Source organism: Ranitomeya variabilis, chromosome 2 (assembly GCF_051348905.1).
Source record: "Ranitomeya variabilis isolate aRanVar5 chromosome 2, aRanVar5.hap1, whole genome shotgun sequence".
Taxonomy (NCBI): Eukaryota; Metazoa; Chordata; class Amphibia; order Anura; family Dendrobatidae; genus Ranitomeya; species Ranitomeya variabilis.
This window is the reverse complement of record NC_135233.1, coordinates 191,034,954-191,055,795: the sequence shown is the minus strand read 5'-3', so window position 1 is coordinate 191,055,795 and position 20,842 is coordinate 191,034,954. Positions and strand designations below refer to the sequence as shown.

At 44.2% G+C, this 20,842-nt stretch overlaps 1 protein-coding gene across 1 annotated transcript in view; it reads left to right on the top strand.

Annotated features, from left to right (window-relative positions):
- LOC143809222 (uncharacterized) overlaps window positions 1-20,581 on the top strand; it is a 119,140-nt gene extending 98,559 nt beyond the window's left edge. The window contains exons 8-9 of the mRNA XM_077292341.1: window positions 7,748-7,870; window positions 20,371-20,581. Of these exons, the coding sequence (XP_077148456.1) occupies window positions 7,748-7,870; window positions 20,371-20,445 (198 nt within the window). The 3' untranslated portion in view covers window positions 20,446-20,581. The remainder of the gene's footprint in view (window positions 1-7,747; window positions 7,871-20,370) is intronic.
- The last annotated feature ends 261 nt before the right edge of the window (window positions 20,582-20,842 follow it).

The window sequence follows — 20,842 nt, the reverse complement described above, 5'->3', positions numbered from 1 at the left end:
CGCATAGTCACTTGCGTCCAGAACTGTGGTCTATTACAAGCCAGAGGTGTAGAATCTATACCCTTTAGAGGTATAGGAACTTCCAGAGGCTCCAAATCAAACCCACAGCGCCTGGCGAAGGACCAATCCATGAGACTCAGAGCGGCGCCAGAGTCCACATAGGCATCCACGGTAATAACTGATAATGAACAAATCAGAGTTACAGACAGAAGAAATTTAGACTGTAAAGTGCCAATAGAAACAGACTTGTCAACCTTCCTAGTACGTTTAGAGCATGCTGATATAACATGCGCGGAATCACCACAGTAGAAGCACAAGCCATTTTTGCGCCTATAATTCTGCCGCTCGCTTCTTGACAGAATTCTGTCACATTGCATTTTCTCTGGCATCCCTTCAGAAGATACCGCCAAATGGTGCACGGGTTTGCGCTCCCGCAAACGCCGATCAATCTGAATCGCCATTGTCATGGACTCATTCAGACCTGTGGGCGTAGGAAACCCCACCATGACATCCTTAACGGCATCAGAAAGGCCCTCTCTGAAATTTGCCGCTAGGGCACACTCATTCCACTGAGTAAGCACAGACCATTTACGAAATTTTTGGCAGTATATCTCAGCTTCATCTTGCCCTTGAGACAGGGCTATTAAAACTTTTTCAGCTTGAATCTCCAAATTAGGTTCCTCATACAGCAACCCTAAAGCCAGAAAAAACGCATCCACATTGAGCAACGCAGGATCCCCTGGTGTCAATGAAAATGCCCAATTTTGAGGGTCACCTCGCAGCAAAGAAATCACAATCTTAACCTGCTGAACAGGATCTCCAGAGGAGTGAGGTCTGAGAGAAAGGAATAATTTACAATTACATTTGAAATTCAGAAACCGAGATCTATCTCCGGAAAATACCTCTGGTGTAGGAATCTTAGGTTCAGAAATAGGAGTACGTATAACATAATCTTGTAAATCCTGAACCTTCGTAGCAAGATTATTAAAACCTGCAGCCAAACTCTGAGGGTCCATCCTTAAACCGGAGAGATCAGAGCCATTCAAGGGTTAGAAGGAGAGAAAGGCAAGGCTGTAAATAGAGCAGAAATACAACTGAGCCAACTAAGTAGCAAACATGAGAGGGAAAAAAAAAAAAAAAAAAATCTACAGACTTCTTTTACTCTCCTTTCTTCTGCCAATTACTTTAACAGCGGCTGGTCATACTGTCATGATTCCCCAATGGCATGGGAACATCAGAAGCACAAAATAACAGACTAGCTCTCGGGTGATGGAAACTCAAGCTGACCGTGACCTAAATCTACCACACAACTAACAGTAGCCAGGGAGCATTCCTACGGCTGCCTAAATGCCACGCGCCAGCCGGAGAACTAACTACGCCTGGAAGAGGAAGGAACAGACCTGGCTTACCTCTAGTGAAATTCCCCAAAGATGATAGTAGCCCCCACATATATTAACGGTGAGTTCAGAGGAAAAGACATACACAGTATGAAGGTAGATTTAGCAAAGCGAGGTCCACTTACTAGATAGAGGAAGGATACAAAAGAGGACTTCACGGTCAGCTGAAAAACCCTTTCAAAAACCCATCCTGAGATTACTTTAAGACTCCTGTGTCAACTCATGACACAGGCGTGGCAATTTCAGTCCACAAGAGCTTCCAGTAACAGGGAATGACAAAACTGTAAACTGGACAAAAAATACAAACAAAAAGGACAAGAGTCCACTTAGCTGATCAGCAGACTAGTAGCAGGAACATGCAACTGAATGACTCAGGTTACAATGATGACCGGCAAGGAAGTGACTGGAGAGCAAGGCTAAATAGGGAACTCCCAAAACTGATGGAAACAGGTGAGCTGAGGGAGAAAAGCACACACAAGCCTCCAGTACCACCAGCCACCACCAGGGGAGCCCAAAAAGCGGATCACAACAGCCGTCGCTGTGTGGGTCCCCGACTTCGTGTGGGGGATTTGGTATGGTTGTCTTCTCGTTATGTCCCGATGAAGGTTTCCTCTCCTAAGTTCAAGCCTCATTTCATCGGTCCTTATAAGATTTTGGAAATCCTAAACCCTGTGTCTTTTCGTTTGGACCTCCCAACATCGTTTGCCATTCATAATGTGTTCCATAGGTCGTTGTTGCGGAGATATGTGGTGCCTGTGGTCCCTTCTGTTGATCCTCCTGCTCCGGTCTAGGTCGAGGGGGAGTTGGAATATGTGGTGGAGAAGATCTTGGATTCTCGTATTTCGAGACGGAAGCTTCAGTACTTAGTGAAATGGAAGGGCTATGGTCAGGAGGATAATTCCTGGGTTGTCGCCTCCGATGTCCATGCGGCCGATTTGGTTCGTGCCTTTCATTTGGCTCGTCCTGATCGGCCTGGGAACTCTGGTGAGGGTTCGGTGACCCCTCCTCAAGGGGGGGTACTGTTGTGAATTCCGTTCTCGGGATCCCTCCTGTGGTCATGAGTGGTACTGTGTGAGTTTGTTCTTGGGCTCCCTCTGGTGGCCTTTAGCGATATGGCTGGTCTTGGCTGGGCTCAGCTTCTTCATTTCCTGCCTAGGCTGGGCCTATTTAATTCACCTGGACCTTTACTTGTCGCCTGCTGTCGGTGTATTCAGTCCTGATTCTCAGCTCTCCTGAATATTCCTTGTGACCAGTCTCCTGCTGGAGAAGCTAAGTTTGCTTGTTCAATTTGCTCATTATTTCCTTGGAAATGTTTCTCAGTGTATGATGAGTTCAGTCCAGCTTGCTTTATGTGATTTTTTGCTTGCTGGTTAGTTCTGGGGTGCAGCGTGCGCCCCCCACATCGTGAGTCGGTGTGGGGGTTCTTGCATTCTCTGCGTGGCTTATTTTTGATAGTTTTGTATTGACCGCACAGACTCCTATCTATCTTCTATCTATCTAGTGTTAGCGGGCCTCATTTGTTAATCCTGTTTCATTTCTACGTTTGTATTTTCCCCTTAACTCACCGTTATTATTTGTGGGGGGCTCTCCAATACTTTGGGGTTACTTCTCTGAGGCAAGTGAGATCTTTGCTTTCTCTTTAGGGGTAGTCAGTTTCTCAGGCTGTGAAGAGGCGTCTAGGATTTTAGGAACGCTCCACGGCTACCTTTAGTGTGTGTGGATAGGATTAGGATTGCGGTCAATATAGTTTCCACATCCCCAGAACTTGTCACTATATTCTAGTCATATCTGTCTGGTCAGTTTTGAGATCCTACCACCGGATCATAACAAAAGAGTCCTTATTTTAATAAAAAAAAACAAATGCCCAAAAATAACCATACGGTATGTTGCCTGGTATTGCCTCTATATCAATCAGAATAAAAATATATCATTATTTATTTCACCTAGTGAACACACTGAAAAAATAATAATAATAAATACATAATTGAAACAGGATTGTAATTTTTGTTCATATTTACTAGAAATGAGCAGATCAATCTGCATATGATCAAGTTCTAGGTAAATTTTCACAAAATTTATGATTTCACACAAATTTAAACATCTTAAAATTCAATTTGCAGTTGTAGAAAAAAAACTTCCCACATTGATAAAGTATCAGAGAGCAAGCAACGTAATTTCATGTGGCAGCACGGGCTGCCCAATAATTCTGCAGCTGTGACATTTAGCAGACTTGGAAAGTGGATTGCAGTACCTGAGCCAACTGAGATCAGCAGTTTCACAGTTTGTAGAGTCATTTTCCATCTCTAGAGTCACTGGGTCTGTGTCTATCTCCTGTAGAGTGTAAGCTCTTATGGTCATTGGGTCCTCTCTTTCCTGAACAGTGTAAGCTCATATGGCCAGTGGGGTCCTCTCTATCCTGTAGAGTGTAAGCTCTTATGGTCAGTGGGGTCCTCTCTCTCCTGTAGAGTGTAAGCTCTTTTGGTCAGTGGGGTCCTCTCTTTCCTGTAGGGTGTAAGCTCTTATGGACAGTGGGGTCCTCTCTCTCCTGTAGAGTGTAAGCTATTATAGTCAGTGGGGTCCTCTCTCTCTCCTGTAGAGTGTAAGCTCTTATGGTCAGTGTGGTCCTCTCTCTCCTGTAGCGTGTAAGCTCTTATGGCTAGTGGGGTCCTCTCTTTCCTGTAGAGTGTAAGCTCTTATGGTCAGCAGGGTCCTCTCTCTCCTGTAGAATATAAGCTCTTATGATCAGTAGGGTCCTCTCTCTCTCCTGTAGAGTGTAAGCTCTTATAGTCAGTGGGGTCCTCTCTTTCCTGTAGAGTGTAAGCTCTTATGGTCAGTGGGGTCCTCTCTCTCTCTCCTGTAGAGTGTAAGCTCTTATGGTCAGGGGAGTCCTCTCTCTTATGTAGAGTGTAAGCTCTTATGGTCAGCAGGGTCCTCTCTCACTCCTGTACAGTGTAAGCTCTTATGGTCAGCAGGGTCCTCTCTCTCTCCTATAAAGTGTAAGTTCTTATGGTCAGAAGAGTCCTCTCTCATGTACAGTGTAAGCTTATATGGTCAGTGGGGTCCTCTCTCTCTTGTCAAGTGTAAGCCCTTATGGTCAGTGGGGTCCTCTCTCTCCTGTAGAGTGTAAGCTCTTATGGTCAGCATGGTCCTCTCTCTCCGGTAGAGTGTAAGCTCTTATGGTCAGTGGAGTCCTCTCTCCTGTAGAGTGTAAGCTCTTATGGTTAGTGGGGTCCTCTCTCTCCTGTAGAGTGTAAGCACTTATGGTCAGTGGGGTCCTCTATCTCTCCTGTAGAGTGTAAGCTCTTATGGTCAGCAGGGTCCTCTCTCACTCCTGTACAGTGTAAGCTCATATGGTCAGCAGGGTCCTCTCTCTCTCCTATAAAGTGTAAGTTCTTATGGTCAGAAGAGTCCTCTCTCATGTACAGTGTAAGCTCATATGGTCAGTGGGGTCCTCTCTCTCTTGTCAAGTGTAAGCCCTTATGGTCAGTGGGGTCCTCTCTCTCCTGTAGAGTGTAAGCTCTTATGGTCAGCATGGTCCTCTCTCTCCGGTAGAGTGTAAGCTCTTATGGTCAGTGGAGTCCTCTCTCCTGTAGAGTGTAAGCTCTTATGGTTAGTGGGGTCCTCTCTCCTGTAGAGTGTAAGCACTTATGGTCAGTGGGGTCCTCTCTCTCTCCTGTACAGTGTAAGTTCTTATGGTCAATGGGGTCCTTTCTCTCCTGTAGAGTGTAAGCGCTTTTGGTCAGTGGGGTCCTCTCTCTCCTGTAGAATGTAAGCACTTATGTTTAGCAGTATTCTCTCCCTCCTGTAGAGTGTAAGCTCTTATGGTCAGTGGGGTCCTATCTCTCCCCTGTAGAGTGTAAGCTCTTATGGTCAGTGGAGTCCTCTCTTTTCTGTAGAGTGTAAGCTCTTGTGGTCAGTGGGGTCCTCTCTCTCTCCTGTAGAGTGTAAGCTCTTGTGGTCAGTGGGGTCCTCTCTCCCCTGTAGAGTGTAAGCTCTTATGGTCAGTGGGGTCCTCTCTCTTCTGTAGAGTGTAAGCTCTTGTGGTCAATGGGATCATCTCTCTTTTGTAGAGTGTAAGCTCTTATAGTCAGTGTTGTCCTATCTCTCTCCTGCAGAGTGTAAGCTCATAGTCAGTGGGATCCTCTCTTTCCTGTAGAGTGTAAGCACCTATGGTCAGTGTGGGTCCTCTCTCTCCTGTAGAGTGTAAGCTCTTATGGTCAGAGGGGTCTTCTTTCTCCTGTAGAGTGTAAGATCTTATGGTCAGAGGGGTCTTCTCTCTCCTGTAGAGTGTAAGCTCTTATGATCAGTGTCGTCCTCTCTCTCATGTACAGTGTAAGTTCTTATGGTCAGTGGGGTCCTCTCTCTCTCCTGTAGAGTGTAAGCTCTTATGGTCAGTGGGGTCCTCTCTCTCTCCTGTAGAGTGTAAGCTCTTATGGTCAGCGGGGTCCTCTCTCTCCTGTAGAGTGTAAGCTCTTATGGTCAGTGGGGTCCTCTCTCCCTGTAGAATGTAAGCTCTTATGGTCAGTGGGGTCCTCTCTCTCCTGTAGAGTGCAAGCTCTTATGGTCAGTGGGGTCCTCTCTCTCCTGTAGAGTGTAAGCTCTTATGGTGAGAGGGGTCTTCTTTCTCCTGTAGAGTGTAAGCACTTATGGTCAGAGGGGTGTTCTCTCTCCTGTAGAGTGTAAGCTCTTATGATCAGTGTGGTCCTCTCTCTTTTGCCTGGAAAAAATAAGTTCTTATGGTCAGCTGGGTTTTTTCTCTCCTCTCCCCCACGGGTATTTTCCAATCAATTATAATATTTCTGGCATTGAGATTTGTACACATATAATTACCCAAAATCCAATTTTTGTGGAAAATTCTGCAAAGTTGGCTAATATAATTTGGAAAAGACCCACTCATTTCTAATATATACAAAAAGTATCAGTGAAAACTATAGACTGTCCTGCAAAACTAAGCCTCAGACTATTCTAAGGAGAAATAAAATGGTGACAAAAATGTATTTTCTTTTAGTAAAATTGGTAAAACATAAAAAAAATCAAATAAATAAATTTGGCATTTGGTATTATCATATTGACATGAAGGAAAAAAATATGTACCCAAATATGAGTCTCAATCTCCCACTGTAAGTGTTAGTTCTGTGTTAACTGTTCCATAAACCTGTTCTCAGCTCGTGTGGTTCTAGACAATGTCTGGATTCCAGAACTCGTTTATTGACCATTCTTGTGCCTGAATTTTTTGTTCCTATGATCTGTACCTTCTGGTTTGGCCTAGTTACTTGACCATTCATGCCAGCCAGCTCCACCAGCTAGCAGTTACTCTGTGTACCCATGCTCTCTGTGTAAATCCACATCCTTGAACAAGTGTTAAAGAGTGTAGGCCAGGGATCCCATGGGACCTGAGAATTAGAGAAGCTAGCCTAAATCCTGCCCACGGAAGCACAATTTGGTGTTGGCAGGCGACCTTGGAAAACACCATGTTATACTTTTTACACCATATTAGTATTATATATTTAATCTTTTACTTGCACATGTGCCTACTATGTTACAGTAAGAAGCCTTTTATATGCATTAAACATATTTAAGAACAATGATCTTTTCATTTTTAACATTTGAAATTGTAATTTTGGTTAAGCTTTTTAGGAAGCTCGATCCTACAAATGGGATAGACATTGTTCATTGTTCATCATCACTTGTTCAACTGTTTCCCATAATATTTCCATTTTTTGTCATTCATGTTCAGACAGGTTCAAAACTTACACTTTTACAATATTATATTTTGGATCATTCAAGATAGACTAAACTCTCTAGTTTTATGAAGAGCTATTTCTAAGTATAAATGGCTCGACAGAACTTCAAGTAGGTGAAAATAAGCTTCAGAATTCAGTCTACTTGCACAATTTTTTTAAAGAAGTATACATCTAAAAGTGAAAATTGTAATTTAGCTAAATGAGATACAATCCGAGGAGAAAAAAAGTACAAATCAAGAAAAGTAGGAGACATCATCGCTTGTCTTCTACTGTGCTCAGACTGAGGCTCAGCTACTATAAACGTGGAAGGTGACGTAGACTATACCAGTTGGCTCCAGATACATTTCAAGTGAACGAAAAGAGTTAGTGGACAGGCAAAGCATCAGTGTTAATATTTGTGTTCACTTCACAATTCCATCATATAATCACTCGGTTCCTAGGGTCTGTGGGTGAAGGACTGACTTTATTTATAATATTTATAGACTCTCTACATCTCTTATTAATCCCAGACAAACAAACCATTTTGGAGTAGGCTTCCTTATTAGGCTCAGTTTCTTCATCTGAATCTTTATAACATTTTTATGCATTTGCACATTATTTTCCCAGGTTGATGGAATCCTTCTTGATGAGGAGAATAGTAATGACAATGAATTCACTGTTGTGGACTGCACAAAGATTGAAACAGGAATCATTGATTTTGTCAAGATTGGAACTGTACCTGAAACACAGGTAAAATTACGAGTTTTGCTGGGGAGTGAACCTGACATGGAGAATGATTCACACTCAGGAACTATAAATAGTTTAGTTGCATCTACAGTATAACGGGTGCCGTTTGATCTCTATGTGCTAACAGGCAAGCAATGGTGTATGGTCTATATATTGCAGATACAAAACATTGGAGAGGTGTTCCTTGGGGGAAATGTGCTGTGATATAAATTGCAGATGCTGGTTGACCTTTGAACTATAAAACATGATAGAATTGTGTACCTAGGATGCAGGCTTAGAGAGCAGCCTGTAATTTTAGCTGTGCTGTATTTTTAACGTACTCATTCCAAGGACGCTGGTTGAGTTTGAGTTAAAGGGGTTTTCCACTACTAGGACAACCACTTCTCAATCAATAAAATAAAAACACTTATTCTGATCTCCAGTGTCAGCATCATTCCAGCAGTGTCGGAAGTCAATATGCCAATTTTACCTTTGTTCCTGGTCCCTTTCTATTCTACTTTTTGCCTCCCCTGGCTTGACCTGTGGATTGCCTTGATTGACAGATAGGGCAAGAGGTTTTGAAACAAATTAAATGAAACCTATCAGAACAATCCCTCACGTCACCCCCAAACTTTTAGATAGTCATGCTGCTCTCTGAAATATTATCTTACACACATTTATTTATGGAATCAGCTCCCTGACAGAAAAATAATTCACAAGCAAATAAGGCATAAATGGATTGTCTGGTCTAAAATGAAATGTCTGCAGTCACTCTGTCTGACTGTAGACTTTTGAATCCTCCCAGTGCATGCACTGTACACTGTGAAGATTCACCGTTCTCTCGGGAACAGCGGACAGGTATGTGATATGCATACTCCTGGGTAGAACTCGCCTAGTGGATGTCACTTCACTCAATGCATTGTATTGGCCAGGCTGTGCCCAGTAGACGGCTACACTCACAAGACGGTCACGGCCACTAGACGGGGCATAGCCTTGCTCCATACACTTGTATAGAGTGAGGCTGCAACCAGTAGACAAGTTTTGCCCAGGATTATGCATATTGCATAGCCAACTGCCATTCCTGGGGCAGAGAACAGCAAATTCTCACATCACACAGTGCTGACAGACACCACACTATTACTAGCACCAGGGCGTCATGTCAGCTGTGTCTTTGGACAGTTCCCAGTTGACATAAACCCCAATCCCCATTACCCAATTTGCCAATGCACCAGGGCATTGGGAAGAGCCAGGCGAAAAAACAGAATTAGAGGATCTCATGTGTTGTGCCACTTCTGGGGTTGCAGCGGGTTGGTATTTTTACGCTGGGAAGGGGCACAATAACCATAGACCAAAAATATGAGGACTGCCATGTAATTTATTTCATACATTTACTTATTTATTAGGTTAATACATGGACAATAAACTTCACATGCAAGGCACTAATTAAATATTTCACTGTTATCTATCGCTATCTATTCATTACTTGCATGGATAGTACTGTATTCGGGCTATTCATTACTTGGCAAGTAATTTGCTATTCACCTCCGTATATTCGAGTGACCCACCCAGTATGTTTGGTGCTTTATTTGCAGCCAATAAACATGCTTGGCTGGCTTGCCAATCACAGTAATAGCAGCGCCAACTATGGTGTGACAATACTGTGATTGGCTGGCATTACAGTTTCATAGGGGTTATTTAAAGCCTGCCAGCACCATCTTGCGCACATTGCAGCCAGAAACAGCGTAGGGTGAGCATAGGGTGAGCATAGTGTGAGCGAAGGGAGTGTGAAAGGAGCGTATAGGGAGAGTTTGTAATTACAAAAGGCATTGTTATGAGCTACAGAGGGTGAAGATTAGCTCTCTGTTAGGTGGAGATAGTATAGGGAGAGATTTAATCTGAAGGAAAGGCAGGCACCTGGGTGATATTATCGCAAGTACATGCTGCAGATCTCTGCTAGTTTGCATTGTGTTGTATAGTTTAGGAACAGACTGTGGGATTAGGGAGAGATAAAGAAGGTTTCATCCACTACCATAATATACAAAGCAGCTCTTTTTAGAGCCACATAATATTAATTAATACAAGCATACATTAAACAATTTTTTTTGGAGTTACATAATATTACTGCGTACCAGCCTGTACTAAAACCACTTTTTTTTTTACAGCTAAATAATATTCCTCAGTACCAGCATATATTAAACATCTTTTTTAAGAGCTATTTGCTAAATAATATTCCTTGCCTAGTGCTGAAATAGCTAATATTTATCTAGCAGTTATGCAACTGGCGCAAAACCTGCTGATTGTAGGAAATGTCATTATTTACCAGTAATTTCCCTGAGTGTGCTGTTGGTGAGTCTCATAAAAATATATATAAAAAAATTCTATTGGTTAAATTAAAATAGTTATATTAATCTAGCAGATGTGCAACTGGTACAAACAGTGAAGAGATATGCAAACTTCACTATTTACTAGTATTATCCCTGAGTCTGCTGTTGGCGTGTGTAATAAAGGTGATATAAAAAAATTGAACGTTTGACTCTTTGTAGTCTGCCACACATGGCAAGGTTTATTACCAGATGTCTTTCCCAAGTCACTCACGTGAAAGACATTTTGTCCACCATGAAATATTGACTGTGCACCTTTCTTGACCAACAGTACAAGGAGAAATTTCCTTCTCACATGTTGGAGGCAGACGTGCCATTGTTAGTGCATGCATGCCAGAGGGCCATTGTGGAAGAGTTGCTGAAAAGATTACCCTCAGACAATGCTGTTTTTTTCAGAGGTACCAGCTCTTTTCACCCACAAGGATTACAGGGGAGGACCACGCACACCAGGTGAAACTCAAGAGGGGGGTTGTCCACCAACTGGGCCGTCATATCAGCAAGGGCTATCTGTGGGTGTACTCTATGACAAATGACTACTTAAGTGACCAAGCTGCACACCTGGCTCGACCTCTCCTTGTATGACTTGGAGGTGCTGCCATGCCTTGCCACGTCTTGCCGCAAGTATGTTGTCTGAACAGGCTTTTAGTTCGGCCAATGCAATCATAACGGATATGCGCACAAGTCTGTCAACAGAAAATTCACACAGAGTGATCTATTTCACGTGTTTATTTCTGTTAATGTTGATGATTAGGGTTTACAGCCAATTAAAACCCAAAAGTCATTATCTCAGTAAATTAGAATACCTTATAACACCAGCTCGAAAAATGATTTTAAAATCCAAAATTTTGACCTACTGAAATGTATGTTCACTAAATGCATTCAATACTTGTTTGGTGCTCATTTTGCATCAATTACTGCATCAATGGTGGCATGGAGGCACTCAGCCTGTGGCCCTGCTGAGGTGTTATGGAAACCCAGGTTGCTTTGATAGCAGCCTTCAGCTCATCTGCATTGTTGAGTCTGGTGTCGCTCATCTTCCTCTTGACAATACCATCTATAGAGTTAAGGTTAGACGAGTTTGCTGGCCAATTAAGCACAGTGATACTGTTGTTTTTACACAAGGTATTGGTACTTTTGGCAGTGTGTACAGGTGCCAAGTCCTGCTGGAGAATGAAATTTCCATCTCCAAAAAGCTTGTTGGCAGAGGGAAGCATGAAGTGCCCTAAAATTTCCTAGTAGACGGCTGTGCTGACTTTGGTCTTGATAAAACACAGTGGACCTACACCATCAGATGACATGGGTCCCCAAACTATCACTGATTGTGGAAACTTCACCGTAGACCTTGCAAATCAAGGTCCCAAAGTCTGGAGGAAGAGTGGAGAGGCACACAATCGAAGCTGCTTGAGGTCTAGTGTGAAGTTTCACAGGCACTGTACCAATATCAGGTGCCTGTATTGTTTTTATAGGGGCTAAGTCCCATACATCACCTTGTGGACCCATGTAAAATGCATTTTTGGGTGATGACATTGGCTGTATGTTTAAGGTCATTGTCTGGCTGCAGAATAAATTTGAAGCCAATTCCTGATGGTTTTTACTTGATGTAAAAATATCTGCCTTTAACTCTCAGCATTGAAGACCTTAATAATCCAAATCCAATTCCATTTACTTACATGCCGGCCCAAATTATCCACAACCTCACCTTTGTAGCAGAGTTTGGCTTTTTCTCAACCAACTTTAAGCCCCTTACATAGCTGGTTCTGTTTCAATGGTATTTGAACTTAAACTCGTGACTTTAATCATAAATACGGTAATCCCTGATTTTTCACAGTTGTATCTGGAAGAAGTGATGATGTTTTGAAGGCAAATGACAGTCACACAAAATATTCAACTGATTTAGATTTCTATTTAGTTCATTCACTTTGCATTTTGTTAATTTACAACAAAAAAAATAAAGTTTCTTATTGTGCAGAAGTTTTTCTCCAACGGCCTAAAACATTTGAGATTAAATCATTGCCTTCCACTTTATTTATTGCTATGGTGGTAGACTTTTGTTTTTTGCATTAATGTTCAATAGATGCAAACTGAAAAGAAATCATCAATTTTCACAAATTTTGCTTTGATTTATTTTTTATTATTATTAGCCTGGTTGCATAAAACCATTTCTTTTCCTGTAATCATGAGACACAAAATAAATTTAAAAAGGTATTCTTAATTCATGGTGAGACATTTTCTCAGACACCATACAAGAGGAGAACTCATCTTTTATTTATTATACAAGAGGCTGAATTACTTGTATCTTAATTGAATCTTAACAATAACAAACTGCCAATTTCTTTACCACTAGAGATGAATGGATCAATGTGGTCCTTTCTCTCTCTTCTGTAGAGTGTAAGCACTTATGGTCAGCGGGATCCTCTCTGTATATCTCCTGTAGAGTGTAAGCTCCTATGGTCAGTGGGGTCCTCTCTGTCCTGTAGAGTGTTAGCTCTTATAGTCAGCGAGGTCTTCTCTCTTCTGTAAAATGTAAACACTTATGGTCAGAGGGGTCCTCTCTCTCCTGTATAGTGTAAGCTCTTATGGTCAGTGGGGTCCTCTCTCTCCTGTAGAGAGTAAGATCTTATGGTCAGTGGGGTCCTCTCTCTCTCCTGTAGAATATAAGCTCTTATGGTCAGCGGGGTCCTCTCTCTCCTGTAGAGTGTAAGCTCTTATGGTCAGCGGGGTCCTCTCTCTCCTGTAGAGTGTAAGCTCTTATGGTCAGCGGGGTCCTCTCTCTCCTCTAGAGTGTAAGCTCTTATGGTCAGTGGGGTCCGCTCTCACTCTCTCCTGTAGAGTTTAAGCTCTTATGGTCAACAAGGTCCTTACTCACTCTTCTGTAAAGTGTAAGCTCTTATAGTCAGCAGGGCCCTCTCTTGTTTTTCTGAAGAATGTAAGCTCTTATGGTCAGCAGGGTCCTCTCTCTCCGGTAGAGTGTAAGCTCCTATGGTCAGTGGGGTCCTCTTTCTCTCCTATAGAGTGTGTGAGGGATAGCCACTCTTGGTAGAAACCTTCAGGCAATCTCAGGAGCACATGCACATGAAAACACCAGTGGGTTTATTGAGTGCAACATAAACCACGGTGCTTATAACAAAACACAGCTCTCTGGGCTCGGTAAAAAACAAAACAAAATTATAACATACAGTTCAGCTGCCTTGGTGCGTGTTCCTCCCACACACAGTTAGAAAATGCCACTCTTAGTCCTCACTTCTGTGGGAAGTACAACTTCCCCCACAGCACATACCAACTGAACCACAGGTCCAGGTATATCATGTCATGTGCTGGTCACATGATCATGATATTACTGCAGGTCCTCAAACACATGCAGGTCCCACAGGGAAAGGGGTACAGTGAGCACCCTCCTACCCACAATGCGAGTGCTCACATGAAACCGGCGCATTAAACTCTATACATGGCCTCTCAGCACCTAGTGTACTGGAAGCACAAAAACACTCTGGTTTCACATCACTGACCACTGCATGTGCAGTGACACGTACCTCCCTACCTCTACAAAGCAAGTGACTGTCATATATTCCCCCTCTGCCCAAAGCCAGGGGTTTTGGCCCCATCCAACACTAGGCAAGGAATTCGGTAGAGGGCATTCGCATTGCCATGTAACTTCTCTGGCCTGTGTTCTACAGGAAACGAGAAGTCCTGAAAAGGTGAGATCCACTTAGTCACCCGCCGTTCTTTCCCTTTTTCTCACTCAACCATCTCTGCGGGGCATGGTCTGACACTAATTTGAATCTAAAGCCCAGAAGGTAGTACTTTAGTGTATTCATGGTCCACTTCATGGCCAAGCACTCCTTCTCCACAAATGCATAATTCTTCTCGAAAGAAGAGAGTTTTGGGCTCAGATATAGGATGGGATGCTCCCCTCCATTTATTTCCTGTGAGTGTACCGCTCCTAATCCAACCTCTGAAGTATCGGTCTGTAACACAAATTTTTGTTCTGGTGCGACAAGAACAGGGTGCCTAGACAGAGCTCGCTTGAGTTCCTGAAATGCCCTCTCTGTGTAAGGAGTCCATTTTGCCACCGTCGGCCTGGTGCCCATGAGAAGGTCCATTAACAGTGCGGCAATCGTGGCGAAATTCAGAATAAACTGCTGGTAGTACCGCACAATCTGAAGAAATGCCCTCACTTGCTTCTTGGAAAGTGGTTGCAGCCCCTCCTGAATCGCCTCTATTTTATTTAATTGAGGTTTGATTATGCCTCTCCCAATGATGTAGCCCAAGTACCTAGCCTACTCCTTCCCAACGGCACAATTATTCGGGTTTATTGTAAACCCCGCTTTCCTCAAGACATTGAGGACCGCCTGCACTTTTGGGAGATGCGAACTCCAGTCATGGCTGAAGATGAGGATGTCATCCAAATAAGCTGAGGCATATTTCCTATGCAGCTCCAAGATCCGGTCCATTGCCCTCTGGAAGGTAATGGGGGCCCCCTGCAGACTGAATGGCATCCTGGTGTAATAGAAGCAGCCATCCAGCGTCAAGAATGCCATCTTCTCTTTGGCACTCCCCGACATGGGGATCTGCCAGTATCCCTTCGTTAGGTCGAGGGTTGTGATAAACCTCGCAGGCCCTAGTCGCTCAATAAGTTCATCCATGCAGGGCATTGGGAACGGGTGAACCCTAGACACTTCATTGAGCTCACGATAGCCGTTACAAAACCACCACTCGCCACTGGGTTTCGGTACAAGGACGATGGTACTTGACCAGACACTTTTTAATTCCTCTATTACCTCAAGGTCCAGCATCCTCTTGTGAGATTATCTCCCGCCGTGCTTTGGGGATTCTGTAGGGCTTTAGGTACACTCTTACATGCAGATCCATTAGTATGTCATGTTTCACGACCTGTGTGCACCCTGGCAATTCCAAGAACAGATCATGGTTCTGCTGCAGCAGTTCTCAACACTGCTGCTTCTGGGCTGGCATCAATATCTCTGCAATTACGACCTCCTCATCCTTGGCTTCAGGACAGGCCCCCAGGGAAGGAGCTTCCAGTGGTTCATGACCTCACCAGGATTTGATAGTTCCAGTCTCACCCGGCCTTCTCAATGACCCTCTTGAGCATGGCCTTCAAGGTCTTGTTGAAGTGCTCAACCAGGCCATTGGTCTGCAGATGGTACATGGAGTTTCGCAGCTCAGTGATCTGGAGGGCTCTGCACAGCTCCAGCATCACTTAGTTCATAAACAACTTTCCCTGGTCCATCAAATTTTCCTTGGGCAATCCGATCCTAGCAAAGATTTGTACAAGCTCCCGCGTGATAATCTTAGTTGAGGAGTTCCACAATGGCACTGCTCCGAGGTATCGGGTTGCATAATCCATGACAACCAAGAAGTATTTGTGGCAATGTGGAGATTTAACAAGAGGCCCCACCAAGTCCATAGCAATTCACAAAAAAGGGAATTTTTATCACCGGCAAGGGAACTAAGGGACTTTTGAAGTGAGACACAGGGGCAGTTATCTGGCAGGTAGGGCAAGACCTACAATACTCTAGAATCTCACGGTAACAGCCTGGCAAATAAAATCTCTGCATTACCCTCTAGGGGATGAGGTGGAAGCATTCTTAACAGTTTTTGAGTGGGTGGAAAGACTTCTGCTGAAGCAATGGGCAAGGGTCCTAGCACCATATCTGACAGGGGGCCCCAGAAGGTACATTATCACTTAGCCCTCCAGTATGCCAAGGAGTATGGGAAGTTAAAAATTAAGATACTGGCACGCCTGGGGGTGACAATGTCTGTAAGGGCTCAATGAGTCCACCGCTGGGCAAATGCTGATGGTAAACCACCCTGTTCACAGATGTCTGACAAGCTACACCTGGTCCAAAAGTGGCTGCAGCTAGCATCGTCCACTCCGGCCCAGAGGGTTAAGTGTGTGGTAATGGACAGATTCATCCACTCCCTACCCACGCCCATACAGACCTGGGTTGCCCAGTGAGACCCCTGGAATGCAGACAATCTGGTTGAACTGGTTGAGAGGTACCAGGTGGTGGACAAAGCCCCTGGGAAACCAGCTGTTACTACATCCCTGTACTGGGATACCCAAAATGGGACGGGCTCAACAAAGAGTATGGCTAGGCTCATAATTGGAGGATGTCCCAATCCTGCTGAGGGGACCTCTAAGACTGGGATGAAGCATGTGGTCTGATGGCAGTGTCACAATCCTGGGCACATAGCCGCTCAGTGTAATATGCCCCCTGAACCTATGGACTGCAGTCTCAGCAGACAATGCTTGTATTATGCTTAACCAGCCTGTGCCTTACCGTTTTCAGGGCATATGCATCACTTTCCGGAGATGAGAAGTAGACTGCCGAACTTACCTGAACTAACTCTGCAAGGAGCTCCATTGGTTGCATTAGCATCTCCTGCTGCTATCGCTGCTGCTGAAATTGCTGAAGCTGCTGTACCAACAGCTCATTCGTATCGTGTTGCACTAGTTGTGCCTGCTAACTAGCAAGTTGGTACTGCTGTTGTGCCTGCACAAGATGTTTCAACAGCTTCTCAATGTTGCTGGATGGTTTGTGCTAGATGGCGGATTTCAACCAGGACAAATAATTGTCCACAGGCTCTACCGGGTTCCAGGATCGCTGCCCGCATTCTCCACCACATGTGAGAGGTTGCCACACTCGGTAGAAGCCTTCAGAGTGTAAGCTCTTATGGTCAGTGGGGTCCTCTCCCTCTCTTGTAGCGTGAAAGCCCTTATAGTCAGTGGTGTCCTCTCCTGCAGAATGTAAGCTCTTATGATCAGCGGGGTCCGCCCTCTCCTGTAGAGTATAAGCACTTATGGTCAGTCGGGTCCTCTTTCTCTCCGGTAGAGTGTAAGCTTTCATGGTCAGCTGGGTCCTCTCCCTCCTGCAGAGTGTAAGCTCTTATGATCAGTGGGGTCCTCTCTATCCTGTAGAGTGTAAGCTCTTATGGTCTGTGGCGTCCTCTTTCTCCTGCAGAGTGACAGCTCCTATGGTCAGTGGGGTCCTTTCTCTCTCCTGTAGAGGGTAAGCTCTTGTGGTCAGTGAGGTCCTCTGTCTCTCCTGTAGAGTGTAAGCTCTTATGGTCAGTGGAGTCCTCTCTCTCCTGTAGAGTGTAAGCGCTTATGATCAGTGGGGTCCTCTTTCTCCTGCAGAGTGAAAGCTCTTATGGTCAGTGGGGTCCTCTCTCTCCTGTAGAATGTAAGCTCTTATGGTCAGCGGGGACCTCTCTCTCCTGTGGAGTGTAAACTCTTATGGTCAGTGGGGTCCTCTCTCCTGCAGAGTGTAAGCTCTTATGGTCAGTGGGGTCCTCTCTCTCCTGTAGAGTGTAAGCTCTTATGATCAGTGGGGTCCTCTCTCTCCTGCAGAGTGTGAGCTCTTATGGTCAGTGGAGTCCTCTCTCCTGTAGAGTGTAAGCTCTTATGGTCAGTGGGGTTCTCGCTCTCCTGTAGAGTGTAAGCTCTTATGGTCAGTGGAGTCCTCTCTCCTGTAGAGTGTAAGCTCTTATGGTCAGTGGGGTTCTCGCTCTCCTGTAGAGTGTAAGCTCTTATGGTCAGTGGGGTTCTCTCTCTCCTGTAGAGTGTAAGCTCTTATGGTCAGTGGGGTTCTCTCTCTCCTGTAGAGTGTAAGCTCTTATGGTCAGTGGGGTTCTTTCTCTCCTGTAGAGTGTAAGCTCTTATGGTCAGTGGGGTCCTCTCTTTCTCCTGTAGAGTGTAAGCTCTTATGATCAGTGAAGTCCTCTCTCTCCTGTCGAGTGTAAGCTCCTATGGTCAGTGGGGTGCTCTCTCTCTCCTGTAAAGTGTAAACTCTTATGGTCAGTGGGGTACTCTCCCTCCGGTAAAGTGTAAGCTCCTATCGTCAGTGGGGTCCTCTCTCTCCTGTAGAGTGTAAACTCTTTTAGTCAGTGGTTTCCTCTTTCTCTCTTGTAGATTGTAAGCTCTTATTGTCAGTGGAGTTATCTCCTTTAGGGTGTAAACACTTATGGTCAGTGGGGTCCTCTCTCTCCTGTAGAGTGTAAGCTCTTATACTCAGTGGGGTACTCTCTCCTGTAGAGTGTAAGCTCTTATGGTCAGCAGGGTCCTCTCTCTCCTGTAGAGTGTAAGATCTCATGATCAGTGGGGTCCTCTCGCTCCTGTAGAGGGTAAGCTTTTATGGTCAGTGGGATCCTCTCTTTCATGTAGAGTGTAACCTCCTATCGTCAGTGGGGTCCTCTCTTTTCTGTAGAGTGTAAGCTCTTATGTTCAGCAGTAACCTCTCTCTCCTGTGGAGTGTAAGCTATTATGGTCAGTGGGGTCCTCTTTCCCCTGTAGAGTGTAAGCTCTTATGGTCAGTGGGGTCCTCTCTTTCTCCTGTAGAGTGTAAGCTCTTATGATCAGTGAAGTTCTCTCTCTCCTGTAGATTGTAAGCTCCTATGGTCAGTGGGGTGCTCTCTCTCTCCTGTAAAGTGTAAGCTCTTATGGTCAGTGGGGTCCTCTCTCTCCCCTGTAGAGTGTAAGCTCTTATGGTCAGTGGGGTCCTCTCTCTTTTCTGTAGAGCGTAAGCTCTTGTCGTCAGTGGGGTCTTCTCTCTCCTGTAGAATGTAAGCTCTTATGGTCAGTGGGATCCTCTCTCTCCTGTAGAGCATAAGCTCTTATTGTCAGCAGGGTACATTATCTCGGGTAGAGTGTAAGGGTACTGTCACACAGTGGCACTTTTGTCGCTACGACGGTACGATCCGTGACGTTCCAGCGATATCCATACGATATCGCTGTGTCTGACACGCAGCAGCGATCAGGGACCCTGCTGAGAATCGTACGTCGTAGCAGATCGTTTGGAACTTTCTTTCGTCGCTGGATCTCCCGCTGTCATCGTTGGATCGGTGTGTGTGACACCGATCCAACAATGCGTTCGCTTGTAACCAGGGTAAACATCGGCTTACTAAGCGCAGGGCCGCGCTTAGTAACCCGATGTTTACCCTGGTTACCATCGTAAAAGTAAAAAAAAAAAAACCGTACATACTCACATTCCGGTGTCCGTCAGGTCCCTTGCAGTCTGCTTCCCGCTCTGACTGACTGCCGGCTGGAATGTAAGAGCAGAGCACAGCGGTGACGTCACCGCTGTGATCTGCTTTCACTTTACGGCGGCACTCAGTCAGAGCGGGAAGCAGACTGCAAGGGACCTGACGGACACCGGAATGTGAGTATGTACGGTTTTTTTTTTTTACTTTTACGATGGTAACCAGGGTAAACATCGGGTTACTAAGCGCGGCCCTGCGCTTAGTAACCCGATGTTTACCCTGGTTACCCGGGGCCTTCGGCATCGTTGGTCCCTGGAGAGCGGTCTGTGTGACAGCTCTCCAGCGACCACACAACGACTTTCCAACGATTACGGCCAGGTCGTATCGCTGGTCGTGATCGTTGGAAAGTTGCAGAGTGTGACAGTACCCTAAGCTCTTATGGTCAGTAGGGTCCTCTCTCTCTCCTTTAGAGTGTAAGCTCTTATGGTCAGTGGGGTCCTTTCTCTCCTGTAAAGTGTAAGCTCTTATGGTCAGCAGGATCCTCTCATCTCTATTTGTTACTATTTAAATTATGTTAACCCAAGCTAGGCTTTATTCACTTCATCTATATATCTATATTTTTGTGCACTTATTGGAACAAAAATATGAAAACTTGGCAGTCCCAAACCTTTTGCAGGCTGGATATGATTGGTTTTCGATGATCCCATTGAATCTAATCGGGTCCATTGGATTTTCTGCAATGGTGTCCAAAATATTACAATCAATTTCCTCTGGCAAAATATCAGAAACTGGGATGGAGGTTCCAATGCAGATGTAAACAGTGTCCATAATGGCCAATGTTATGAATCTTTGAATGCTTTGATTGCATGAATGAGAACTTATGTTTCTATGTGGCAGGTGCAAACAATTCTGGGCATTTGCATGGATTGTTAGAAACAAGATTCTGAATCCTGTAAAATGTGAATGTTAAATTCATTTTCTGACTAAATAATTATGAAGCAAATATATCACACATACAGTACATATCTTTTGGATATTGTGTATAATATTGCACATGGTAATGGGATGCTATGTCATATACTCATCATCTATAAGAGATAAATGCTTAATAATCATAACATCTGTGCTTCATTTGTGCTTTAGGTCCTGAATGTTCTGCATATGATCATGGCAAAAAAAGAAAGGAACCTCAGCGCTTTCCATTCAGTCCATTTGTGAGATGACATCATACAAGGGACCATCATAGATCACATTTCATTGTAGCATCTTGTGATCACCTGGATTTATGCATTTTCTGGCTAACACAAACATTTCATTTAAATACTTGTAAAATAAACATATTTTTTGTATTTATACATTCAGTCGTCATAAAATATTTTCTGAGTTAGTGGAAGTTCAAACAATAAAGGAATAAAAATGTAAATAAGCCGCACAATTGCAAAGCTTCAGCAAGGGAAGATGTAACGATAGCAATAACTTTCCTTTCTATAAATCGTTAACGCATCCAATGTAATCTTGATCTTGATTTAATCCAGCACTAAAACTGAAAACTTATTTAAAATCCAAATTGAAGGATCTCCGGCAGATTTATTAATTGATAAAATCCCGGTTATAG